The 13,301-nt window shown below is 50.0% G+C and overlaps 1 protein-coding gene across 1 annotated transcript in view; it reads left to right on the top strand.

Annotated features, from left to right (window-relative positions):
• The window catches only part of Tmhs (Tetraspan membrane protein in hair cell stereocilia), a 173,484-nt gene that overhangs the window by 154,791 nt on the left and 5,392 nt on the right, over nucleotides 1-13,301 (top strand). The window contains exon 2 of the mRNA XM_070538857.1: nucleotides 11,077-11,322. Coding sequence (XP_070394958.1) covers nucleotides 11,077-11,322 — 246 coding nt within the window. The remainder of the gene's footprint in view (nucleotides 1-11,076; nucleotides 11,323-13,301) is intronic.

Consider the following 13,301-nt stretch of genomic DNA (forward strand, 5'->3'; position numbering starts at 1 on the left):
TGGGAACTTTCTTTAAGAAACACAACGAAGACTATTTCAACACGTGCAAACAATAACACATGATTTAAACAAAATGTAACGGATACGAAAGGCGCGGACAAGAAGAGAGAAGAGAAGACGAAGAGAACGAGGAGTTAGAGAGGCCGGGCTGTCTTTTGCAATGAGGAAATTGTAAACATCCTCGGCAATTCCTTTTAGGATGTGCCTTTTAAGACAGCCTGGCTTCCGTCGCTCACATCATTCGGCACTGTCGCACTTTCGAGCAACTAAAGACGAGGCGCATAACGCCGAAGTTTGGCAGGCTAGCCAATGTAACGACAGTTGCAAGCGTGGACAGCAACCGGCCCCTTGATCTTGCATCATCGATCCGACAAATAGTTCGGGAAGAACTCAGCCTGCACGCGCAAGCGACACATCCAGGCACTCATAGCTTCCGCCTACCACCAGATTTTGAGCCAAACGTGGCATCCTTCTCCCCGTATCCTGCGGCAAGGGGCACTGATGATTATGAACTCGCACCCCGACAGCAGCCACGTCTCTACAACAGAGGCCCTACTTATGACGCTCGGCCACAACGAGAGCAGCCGCGTTTTTACCCCCGAGGCCCTGCGACTTCTGTCAGGCAGCGACAAGAACAGCGCCGACCTTACTACCACGACGCGACTTATGAAAGATATAACGGATTTCAGCAAGCAGCAGAGACACGTTATCCACATGACCACGAACTTTCTCGCCGCCCGCAGCCCGGCCTCTCTAACTCCTCGTTCTCTTCGTCTTCTCTTCTCTCTTCTTGTCCGCGCCTTTCGTATCCGTTACAATATCATGATGGCCGAACCGACGTATAGATGGCTTGCGCACTGACCTCAATCGTGGCCGCCACCTTAGGGTACTAGCGCGTCGAGAGGCTGCGTTGACAAGAAACGTGACATCACGACAGGCGCGTCTTGGACCGAGCGACAAATCGATAACAGGAGGGACAATCCAGTGAAAAACGGCCACCGGCAAAAAGCAAAACAATGTCTATGGTGGGTGGTGGTGGTGGTGGTGGTGGTGGTGGTGGTGGTGGTGGTGGTGGTGGTGGTGGTGGTGGTGGTGGTGGTGATAAACTTTATTGAAAGGGGGAAGGGTAAAGAGGGACGTGGCTGAGGGTTAGGGCTCAAGTAAGGCCCTGGGCCTGCTTGGCCTTTTCCGCCCAGTCCACCAGTTCAAGTTGTCGGTGGGATGATATAGTTCACTGATCGACGTCATCGTGGCCGCCGTGTTTGGGTAAAAGGATGGCTATGTGGGCTAGTTAATAATGCATTCTTAGAAAAACTTAGAGCGCTATAGGCACACAGGACGTAGAAAAGGAACAAAGAGCGCGTGTGATGTGGGGGTTCCTTTTCAACGTCCTGTGTGTTTATAGCTAAGTTTTTTTAAGAGCGTTTGAGTACTAGCACGCTGAGAAGGTGCGTCTGTGACGTCATGTGCAAACTATCCCTACTAAGTAGTATACTGAGCAGGCGTTACTGTGCACTTCAAGACTGAAAACTCCGCACGTCCTGTGTATTTATAGCTAAGTTTTTTTTAAGAGCGTTTGAGTACTAGCACGGTGAGAAGGTGCGTCTGTGACGTCATGTGCAAACTATCCCTACTAAGCAGGATACTGAGCAGGCGTTACTGTGCACTTCAAGACTGAAAACTGTGAGCACGCCACCATACACTCTGCTATCGCATTTCAACGCCATTTGGGGTCGGACCATGCGTTCCCAGAGCACACTGCCTTTCTTTTCGTTTTCGTTGTTCTCTGTTGAGCTCAACGTCTACGCTGAATGTCTAGCATGACAACGTTTCGTTTGTGCTAAGTCGTCGTCGTCGTCACTCCTGCCGGCCCCTGGCCTATACGGCCATTAGATCTGGCAGGCGCTGCGGAACCCCGCTGGATAACTTATCTCGAGCAGACGCCGTGCAAGCCACGCTTTTCTTTCTTTTTACGGAGCCGGGAAGAGCGAGGTCCGATTGCGATCGACTTCTGATACGAGGTTAATAGCGGACCTCCGTGTCCGCGATGACATTGGCGAACATCCGAGACGTCCCTAATGGGCTCGTTGCCGAACGAAGTCAGGGGACCGGTGTATCTGCCTGCAGTGGTAACGGGACCCCGTCGCGAAGCCTATACGATTGCTGTCTTTTCAAGCCGATGCGCACACTTATTTCGCCCTCGCAGGGATCTTTGATGTTATACAATGGCCGTACACAGCACTGGGAGCGATTTAGGACGGCCTCGGGGGCCCCTTAAGCATCGTAATATAAGAATCATCTGTGATGCAAGGAAGCGCCGGGAAAATTCGAATTTGGCTTGCTGTCGCTTACAATGTTTACGATAAGCGCGCAAGCCTCGTTGCTCGTCAATTAGGAACAGAGTATACAACGCTATAGTGTAAGTTTTGCGGAAGCCGCGACTTTTGTTTGGACAAAAGACTCAACCGCGTAAGTGCAGGCACATCGACCGACGCTTATGGTGGTCACATTTGGTAACTGTCCATTCAAATCAGTAATTTTTTTCTTGCTATATTTCATGGGCATTATATGAAAGGTTCAAATAATTACTTGCGAAGAGGTTCATTCGTACGAAGCATGTATGAAAACGAGGTATAGGGTCGTAACATTTAACATGATTACAAAAATAATTTCTTTAATATAAGTTACGACATTCAAAACCCCATTACGTATTTATTCAACTTATGAATACCAGAGTTGTATAACTTTTCCAAGCAGAAAAAAAAAGAAGTACGCCCGAAGAAAATGTACTGCTTTTATGACGTTTCACAACAGTTTCACAACTCAGCCTTTCGCGACAAAGTAGCCCGTTAGCACGCGCATAATGAGGTTACCCAAGATGATTTCATTCTTTAGTTTCATTAAGGACATCTATCCAGAACCCATTAGGCGATTTTGCGCCAGCCTTTTTCTAAGTTCTCACACAACGAAATGAAGCCGTGTGGAGCTGTGTCGGGGAGCAACGCAGAACGGCAATCGCGTCCAGAAATCAGCAGCGTGATTGGACATTGACGTCCACTGCCTCCGTTCCCACGCTGCGTACACGTCCTTCCTCTCGTATCGGGCTAAACTGGCTACCCATTTCGCCGAGACACCGCCCCAATAAGATGGAAAAAATATCAACAGAAAGTTGAGGGCATACAGTGGTTCAAAGTCGGACACTGTAACGGTGGCATGCCTGCATTCGTTCTGACCGGAAGTGCCAGGGTACCTCTGCGGCTGAGAAGTTTCTTGAACAAGATCTGAACGGAACTGCAGGTTTTCTGGTTGAATCTGAACTCAAGTTGAAACTGAATGGGACGGGTGTGCATCAAGTTCAGCTCCACTAATCGACATCAGTTACGAGATTTCGTTCTGATACGCGTATAATGCTCTTCTATATAAACTCCATTGATTTATATTGCCCTTATGATGCCAGAAAGTACTCTCTCAGAACACTGTAGTGCACTGAACAATGGCACAGAAAAAAAAAACAATTCTGTGGTTTTACGTGCCAAAACCACGATTTCATTATAAGGCGCACGCCGTAGTGAAAGACTCTTGATTAAGTTTGGCCACCTGGGGATCCTTAGCGTGCCCCAGTGCACGGGACACGGGTTTTCCCATTTTTCGCCCCCATGGAAATGCGGTCGCTGCGGCAGGGATCTGATCCCGCGACCACGTGCTTAGCAGCGCATCATAGTCGCTAAGCCACCACGCCGAGCGTGGCACATTCCCCTGTTGTATAAAGTGCATACATATGTGGTCAATCTACAATGACCTACGTGTTCATTGTGATGCAAAGGTTCACTACGTATCACGACCTAGCTGTGAGGTGTCCCTCACAGCTAGGTCCCGCCAGCGCGTAGGAAAGGCTGAATATCATGAAAATTGCGCTGCTATAGTTTCATAGTACCTAGCGAATAGACATGCCTAGAACACTGACTACCTTTAACACCGCCCTTGCAGCATGTGCCCTGAAGCTACTGTAAAATTAGTTTATCGAGGAGTTACTTCGTGCATGATTATCGTACAATGTCATGTCAGCGGACACACGCCCCCCGCCCCCTCCTAATGTGTCGAAAAAGCAAATCATCCCTAGATTTCTAGTGCACTACTTTAATAATTTGCTTGAAGGCATCGCTTAAACACCGTCTGTACTCTATACTCTGAAGGTGCGGTCACGGGAACATTCAGACATTCAGTGAATGCCGACGCGGAAGCCAGCGTCTCCCCGCTGACTAAGATCTCTTCCTGCCGATGACAATCGCATCTCAGTTCAGCGATACAGAGGTGTCACTGCGCGGGCTCCAACCTCGTTCTGCGTGTGACTCTCGCTGCGCTGTGAACGGGCGCCGACGCTTGGGGCACAAGCGAAGGCTAATCTGTATGCACGCGGGCCTTTGCGCGAAGTGTTGCCCTCCCGGTGCAATTAGAGCCCGCAATTAAAGGGCATTCGGCTAACCTGTGTCGCCACGTAGACGCGCGCGTTCTTGCTTTTCTCTGTCAAGGACTCGTTACACGCTTAGCGTCTGGCTTGGCCAGCTACACCTGCAGGGCAACACGTTTGTCCAGCCGGCTATATACTTGCGCTGTTTCTCACAGCACGTTCCAGAACGCGCTGTGTGTAAATTGGGTTATCATCTTTAACGGTGGTTACAAACTTGTTCGCTCAGTCCTAATAGTCAACTTGGCCTAATGGCACCAGGATTCCATACTTCGGCGGGCGTGTTTTTATTTTACTTGCCGTCCAACTCGCTCCAGCAATTGCTCATGGCTCGGAAAAAAAATTCTGTTCACGCCGTTCCACTCAACACAGCGCCAGAAAAAATGCTGAAATATAGCGAGCGACTCGGGCATTGGAAGAAAAGGGCGTCAGAAATATGTGTGGGCACATCTATGAGAGCGATCTTGACGTATACAGCATGCTTATGTTTACATGCCTGGCTCAACTAACAAAAGTGTATGTCGCGCCGATTTACCGCTTGCAGAAAATAAGTATATTTCAAACGGCGTTCCCAGCACGTCTTCAAGATAAGCTCTGCACACTCGACGTCATATATATATAAGGACGGCTGCATTATTGTCAGGGCGAGCTATATGCAAGCGAAAAATCGCGAAGCTTGAGAGAACACTGGCTGATGAAAGCACGCTACTCGACACCTTGGGCGAAACGTGGCGTGCTAAATGCCGCGGACACATGTCACACGACGAGTCCAACCAGCCACGGTACCCGGAGTGCCGTTTTGCTGCTGACTGCGAGGTTGCGGTTTAGACTTCCGGCCGCGGCTGCCGCATTGCCACGGGGCTGCAGAAATGCGGCAGCCGCTGAAACAGCGGTCGGTCTCCCCATTTCTATGCGCCGTCACGCATCTCGATGCACGAGTGGCAATGTAAATGCACAGCGCGGCCTCCAGAGATTGCGTCTCGCAAGTTTACTGACTGCCGCACACACATGCGTACTACATGAACAAGCCCTCCGAAACACTGCACACACAACACACTGTTAAGGGCGCAGCGCCACAAGCCATTTATCACCCGATTACAGCAGCAGTCCAAACTCCACACATCGTCTCCACTCTGCAGCGCATCATCATCATCATCATCATCATCATCATCATCATCATCATCATCATCGTCGTCGTCGTCGTCGTCGTCGTCGTCATCAGCCTGGTTACGCCCACTGCAGGGCAAAGGCCTCTCCCATACTTCTCCAACAAACGATGGACAAATGCACGCGCATTGACGAATGCAAGGGCGTCAACAGCCCGGACACGAGCGCTCGCTTCGAGTGGTATACATATGCGAGAGGCAAAAATGAAATGAGTGTTTCTGTAGCGCTTTCTATTCTGGCTCGCCTGTCCCTCAAGACCCAAGCGCATAGAAACACACGGCAGACGACGGATGTACTACGCACGCGTACGTCACTTCTATTCCGAGGAGACGCCTTCGTTCCCACAGAACGGAGACGAGTTCGTCGCGCCGCGGCGTACTGTACGCGCTTGCGCCGCCAGACAGTGACAAGCGAAGCCCTCGCCGCGCCCTCCGTGCCGGAGGCGAGCTGTCACCGTTCACCGCCGGTGGAAAGTTTATTCTTGTGCCTCGTAACTGACGCGGCTGAGTGTACGGAACTCGGAAGAAAACTGCGACAGAGAACTGAATGAACAAACGAACAAACAAAAGACAATTTTTTCCCCAACTCCACGGGTTATCACTGCTCAGTGCGCCACCCCGGAACGAGTATACGCAACTACCGCGTCGTATACGAGTCTCCCCGCGAATGGAAGGGCTTGTCATCGCTAACGAGGTACACGACAGCCGGCGCGTATACGCGTCGGTTTCCTCGAAGTTTGGACGCGAAGAACGCGATCGCCACTGACAATCTTCTAAACAATATGCGTATACATTCGAGCTCCTCTCTCTTTCTATCTCTCTTTCTAGTTCTCCAAGTATATATACCGTGCGTTTGAAAGCCCCAACAAGGGGTGACTAAACCGGAAAGACGAGTCCCTTCCGATGTACTGTATTTTTCTGCTTTCACTTCGTTTGTACTCATTTGTCGTTACTCGGTGCCGGGTTGCTTTGCGCAGAAAATCTTAACAAAGATCAGGAGCGCGAAACCTTTCCTTTTTGTTTGTTTGTTTGTTTCTTGTTTTATTTTCCACTTGTTCGTCCTTCATACGCGGTGTCTTGAGGAAAGATCTTTCTCTCTTCGGGCTCTCCGCTTTTTGTTTCTGCTTTCTCGAGATTTGAAACTGGCACTCGTCCTGGGAAACGGACGTGACCACTTCCGGCTGCGACATGGTGCCGCAGAAGGAGCTCTTTTGGCATCTCTGTGAGCGGCCCGCGGGGCCCTATACGATATCATTTTCCTAGCACTAAATTTGTAGATTCGAGCTTTCTTTTCTTGCTTCTGTTCCCATCACACCACGACGATACTTCCGCATAAGACTATAGGAGAACTATCGCAGATTCTCGAAAGAAGCGAGAAACGTAGAGAAACTGGTGTTTATGAATGAAACATCGCAACACGCATAGATCCGGCAAAAAAAAAACAACTTAAAACTTAAAAATGAAAAATATAAGAGCTATCGCAGTCACCGGCAGTCGTAAAATTACCGGCACCTCCTTTCGCGACAGAACGTCCGTATTTTTCATCGTTATTCTGATCATCGCCTACATAAAAGCTTGTGGTTGTAATGGCGCAGAAAAAAACAGCTCTTATTACATGGCCCTCGTCACCTTGCACACAAAAACTTACATAGAGGTCGCTTCCTTTATGCGCATGTGCCGGGGACGAAGACAATGAACAGTTCGCGTTCATTTAACTTCCCTGTTACGTGCACCGGTTGTCTCGTGCAGTTTAATTGATCGAGGCAAATGCGAAATAGAGGCGGCACCACAGAAAAGCGACAAGGCTCCGCCGAGCTGAAACAACTGTCGCGTGACTGCAAGCAGAAAAACTGCACTGAAGCATCACCTAGCTATCCCGTTCACGATGATCGATCTCGAACGTGGTGCAATTGAAGCTAACCACTCGTCTCTACGTGGCGGGCGTGACTCGGCGCTCGCGTAACCGTGACACATAACGCTTTGATCCGCCTTCGAAGTTAATCTGCATAGGAGGTCTCTCCTTTGTGTCGTAAATACGCCCTTTTCGTTTGCTAATCCTCCTAGCTGCAGTTAACTCTTACCGCGTTGAAACCCTCCACGAATTCGCTATACCTGTCGGTTCAGCGGCGCTTTCGCTGTCTTTGCTGACGTGTCCGGTGTGTGCAGCCCTTTCTGAAATAAAGGTGTTGCGATGTGGCTCGCCAACGCCAAACATTCATCAAGTGCGGTTGACAAGCGCGCGCACGCACACACACACGCTCGTGCTGCGTGGAGCACTCCAAGATCCCTTTCCGGGCTGGCATTCGACAGGAAAGGAGGAAGGGAGCCTTCAGAAGGAGCCCAGGAAGAGGGTGAATAGCCGCCGCCGCCGCTTCGATGATGGATCTCCTGGAAAAAGGCGCGGTTGGAGCACGTCCACTGGCATCGAGCTACTCGGGTACACACACCTTCGGATTGCGTGCGAAGAGCGTAACCCTCTCCGGCGAGATCCGCTTTTCCCGTTCGCATGCATGCGACGGAGCGCGATATCTGCGGTACCGCGTCGCGTGCGGGTAATCTATTTGCTATTTGTTTCTTTCGTTTTTTTTTTCAATCCTAAGTGCGGGTGATTACGGAGCTGCAGCCTCCACTCGACCGCAATCAGATCAGTCTTGTCTTGGAAATTTCCGCGTCGGAGAGCAGCGGATGCTTCTGTCTCTAGCCGGTGCTTTCTATTTAGTGGCGTCCCAGTTGGTTTCGTGCATTCGATCGTATTGTCTCTAAAGCAAGACGCGCACGTCTGCTTTGCAGCGCGCGTACGGCAGAAGCGATAGACTGCGCATAGCGTGAGTCGGTAATGCAGAAACTTTTTTTTTTTCGCTATCAGCGCCGGAAGTTTATGCGGTATGCGGCCGGTATCCGTAAACAATATCTGGGACCGCACTTGCAGAACTTTTCGTACGCCACATGGGTTTGCATAGAAACAAACGTTGTGCTATCGCTATAGGTAGTGTATTAGCGGTATGTCAGAGGCCCACAGCTCGGGTACTAGCTCACTGTACTCCAGCTGTTGCTTTACGGCGTTAAAGCACACCAGTCAATGAAGCTACTTGCCTGCTCTTGGTACTGCGGAAGACCCAAACGCACAACTCATTCTGATCACGGTCCAGTGAACACAACGCGAAAGACACCACTTCGTAACTGTTTTTACGTTATCACAGACTCATTATCACTGACTTCTCAAACCATGTGTTCACTAACGAACTTCCGTACTCCTGGTACTATGTATACTTGTGTACTAAGAAGTGTGTTGCTCACGGCAAACATTCACGCAAGTCAACACTTATAAAATGGTCGACCGCGGACTTCCGTGTTTGTTTGTTGCTCCACAAGTTGCACACTGAAAAACAGGAGTAGCGAGTTAAGCCGAGGTAATAAGAACGCGACCCAAACTATACCCGTCACATACAGTTCACGAGCGTCCGTCCCTGTGAGGAGGAAGAAGAGTAGGCGTTCATTTCCCGTCTCGCATATACGTATGTCCCTCGTGGCGTCAGCCAACAATGTAACACGTCGCACGCGGCAGTCCGGCCTACGTCCTAACGAACGCTAACTGTCTCCCCCTCTCGTTCTTTCAGTTACGTGGCCGCCGGTTTAAACATAGAGGAGCATCATCCGGGCGAACTACAAACGGACGTGTCAGCCAGCAGGAAGCTCGTTATAACGGCAAAGTGCGTGCGCGCGCCGCGCGGGTCTAATCCCACTTTGGTGCAAGCGGAATTGAGGAAGCGCAGGCGCTCCTGCTGATCTCTTTCCGGGAGCGTCAACTGCCGGCGCCTGCAGCGCCATCCAGGGCTGCTTCATTACGGGGAGCGGAGCGAGCGCCGATAGTGATCGCCGTGGGATTCGTCCGGTTCACTGCGCACCGAGCTGATCCGCCTTTAATGGACATGCGTTAAACAAGAACGCCGGCTGTAAGTTATTACCTAATGATGATTGAGCTCCGAGCGTGGTTATTAACGTGCTCAGTCGGCCGTAATGAATTTACAGCGCTGCGACAGCGTGGGCCATGGCTTGCAAGCTCGCAAGCAAGCCAGATTGCACTACTGTGGTGGCTCGCCTTCATCATCTTTTTTTTTTAAGTGTCTCCTTTGCTAGTTTTGGCTATGCAAATTAGACGCGCCACATCGGGAGTGGTTTAAAGACATCAGTATGGGCACAACATACAAAATGTGAGCTTTCCGTCACTCCCGCAACCCCCTCCCCCTGCTGAATATGCGCAGTTCGGCCATTTTCTGAGCGAATAAGCACGAGCGGTTACTATAAACGGCAGTCAGGAGTGTATAGCGTTCACCAGAAAGTACATTTTCAAGATCAAACTCAGAAGATTAAACCCAAAACTCAAGATTAGCATGGTGCTCACGCGCTTGCTATAGCTGGGGGAAAAAGGAGGTGGAGGGGTGGAAGAGGAAGACACGGACAAATTGATTTGCCTAGGCGCTAGAGGACCGTCAGAGAACCGAGCTGTGTATGTTCCATTGTTCATGAATTTATGCTGTTACGCTTTGTGTCGATATTATTGCCCGCACAGTTGGTCTGATAAGCACTTGGTAATTTTCTTGTGCTTTGGGTGTTTCACGCTCGTACTGTCGGTGTACGTGCGTTCACTATATGCAGCAAACTCGTTTTTCGGCGCGAACTACAAGTGTAAGTTTGTAGGAGTGTATACCAAATTTCTTTAATGAACCAGGGAGTAGCCGGGACCGCTTTGCGGCGCCTCCGCGGTCATATCATTGATATCGTGTGAGTGAATCGAAAAAAAGAAGAAAACAAGAAAATGCGCTAAACATCACACAGGCGCTCTTGCCTTTTGCTTGTCACGTGCTCTGGTTTTACAGCTTAACGGGATAATTTTCGTTCCCATAGAGGCCATGTCTTTGGGCTCCGCGTCACAACGTCGATATGGCAATAGAAAGAATTTCAGACTACTATATCGGATCCATACTAACTCGAAATGCTGTTCTGTGTTGGGCGTGTTGGCATACGAACTTGGATAACGTGGCACATCGTGGTGTCTACGCTCCCCCCCCCCCCCCCCCTTTTCTTTTTGTCCTTCGCTGCTGGCACTAAAATGTTATCGAAGTCCTGAAGATGTTTCTGAATGCAGTTCCCGAAAATTTGGCCCGAGCACACACAAGACGCATTACTCGGCTGCATATCTCTTGTAAAAGGCATCAGCCATACACTCAGGAGAGCCTCTTACTTTGCGGCTTCGTGTGGCTCCTACGTGTGAATTTTTGTGCATGAATGTGCCGCTTCATATTTAATACGTGTTACCTCGGGTACCATGAATGTCTAATCGCTAAGCTATAAGCTGCTCCAAATTACTGACACTGCATAAGTGACTGCTTGTTTTCGAAACTGCGCAGGCCTCATAAACAGTGTTCTCTCTTCTCTGTGCCGCAGCTGTGTGCATGGTGATCGGCGTGCTGACGTTCCCGGCCGGCTGGGACGTGTCCGTGGTGCGCGACGTGTGCGGGCCCGAGGCCGGCGACTACGACCCGGGCCAGTGCGGCATCCGCTGGGCCTACATCCTCGCCGTCATCGGCGTCGCCGATTGCGTCGTCCTGGCGGCGCTCGCCTTCGTGCTGGGCACGCGATACGTCAAGCTGCTGCCCGATCAGTACATCTCCAACGGATCCGTCTACAAGGGTACACGAACGCTACAGCGCATTCGCTATTGGATAATTAAACCTTGATATCTCCGTTAGACAACTCTATTTTTTAGCGGTCAGAGAGGTCATCGCTCGTCTTCTTATTGAGAGATATCGCTTCAATGTGAAAACAGCGCTATCCACCGCGCTGGACACCCTGGAGAACCGTATACCTTCATGGGGTACGGAGTTGTAGGAACCTTGTCCCAACTGACGTTAGCTAGATTGACGTTGAAGGAACGTCTCTCTCTCTCTCTCTCTCTTCTTTCGAAGACTCGTGACTGCGAGACAGACTGGGAACGGTGTCATGCGTTTCGCTGTGCATGGGCGTACAGTTCAATGTTTCACACCTACGTACACTCCCATTCTTCGTGGCAGCACGCTGTCCTGCCCCTGCTTGGCCTTTTTTTCCTGCGTTTATATATGCCCTGTGGCAGCTAGCCTGCCAGCCAACATCATTGACGTTCTTACCCCCATGTTTCCCATCACTTCTTCCCCAGCTGCTGGGTAGCCAATTGGACGTTCATTTATTTAGCCACCCTGTCTTTCCTCTTCTATTTCCTGGTCTCTCTCTTGCTCTCGCTGCAATACAACGAACAGACAGGACCTGCGTGCAAAGCAACCTATACTGGGTGGACAGTGCCCACGTACAAGCCTATAAGTGCCTGCAAGCAATTAAAATAGAGAACGTGCAATGCGCAAGCGCTACACTATTGAATGTGCGCGCGTCGTAGGTCCGAATATAGACATTCGTGTTTTGTCTTGTTTACAGCTCTGTCACTAATTGTCTTCGCCATGTCTTTGTAACAGCCTGCATTAACGCTAAGCTTGCACGTGGGCACTATAGCACGCACGTATACGACCCCCCTCCCCCCTCTACCTCACACACGCACTTAGCTATCGGTGTCAATCGCCGATATTCATTCGCCGCGAAACTTGTAGGAAAGGTCCAAAACAGATCGAGGGCAGCATGTCGACAACGGCTAGGGGAAACGCTTCGCTGCCCTAACTCATGTGCCTGAAAAAAAAAGGAAAAGAAAGAAGAAAGAAAGACAAGAAAAAAAAAACGCTGGGAGTTTCTTGCGATGCACCGAAACGCCTGTGAAGCGAAGCGTTTCACCGGCGACCCAGAGAAGACGGCCACTCGCCGCATGTGTTTAGTTCTCAGTGCCAACCGTTGGTGCTCGCCTGCTATGTTTCCGCAGGACTTACTATATTCGTGTGCACAGTCCAGACCTTGCCATTTCTTTCTATTTATATGCGTGCTTATTGGCCGTTATCTTTTCTGAAGTTTCTGGCTGAACGTGGTCTTCGGCAGTTGTCTTCGGCAGATGCAATTAGCTTTCTGCCCCGAAAAAGCAACCAGCTGAGAAATGACATGCCACAACAGATAAGAAGCACAGACTCAGTCCGTTGCGCCTCCAAAACAAACAAACAAGAAAAAGAGAGGGGGGGGGGCACGGAGAAGTTAATGCGTATACAGGTTCTTGGTGCAAAGGCACGAACATGTGCACTGAAACGTTCAGTTCGTACAGAAATTATCGCCGCTTACGATTGCTCTTGCCACATTTATAATAAATAAATGGTTATTTCGGTGTTCCCGTGAAACAGACTACAGCGTAGAAATGGGCTCTGCAAGGAGTTCCACGATTGTGCTGCCCTCATTCGATCGCTCTCCGGTTTCCTGGCGCACAGGTTTTCCCGAATGTAGCTTGAAATCGACAAGCAGGTTAAGCAGAACCTTGCTTTCTTTTTTCACGAAAATTTATCGTTGATTTATGTCCTTTCTTTCTGCTGCAGCAGATAGATAGATACCTGCACAATATTCCATCGGTCCTTCCGCTCCGGAGCTTAGTCTAGGGTCTGTGACAGAAGTTGTGGGGTGCTGATCTTTAACAGGCATCTACACCTGAGTTCCCAGGCGCTTCATTCTTTCTTCTTCTTCTTTTTATTGTATTTTCCATACCTTCCCCACTG

Source organism: Dermacentor albipictus, chromosome 5, assembly GCF_038994185.2.
Source record: "Dermacentor albipictus isolate Rhodes 1998 colony chromosome 5, USDA_Dalb.pri_finalv2, whole genome shotgun sequence".
Classification (NCBI taxonomy): Eukaryota; Metazoa; Arthropoda; class Arachnida; order Ixodida; family Ixodidae; genus Dermacentor; species Dermacentor albipictus.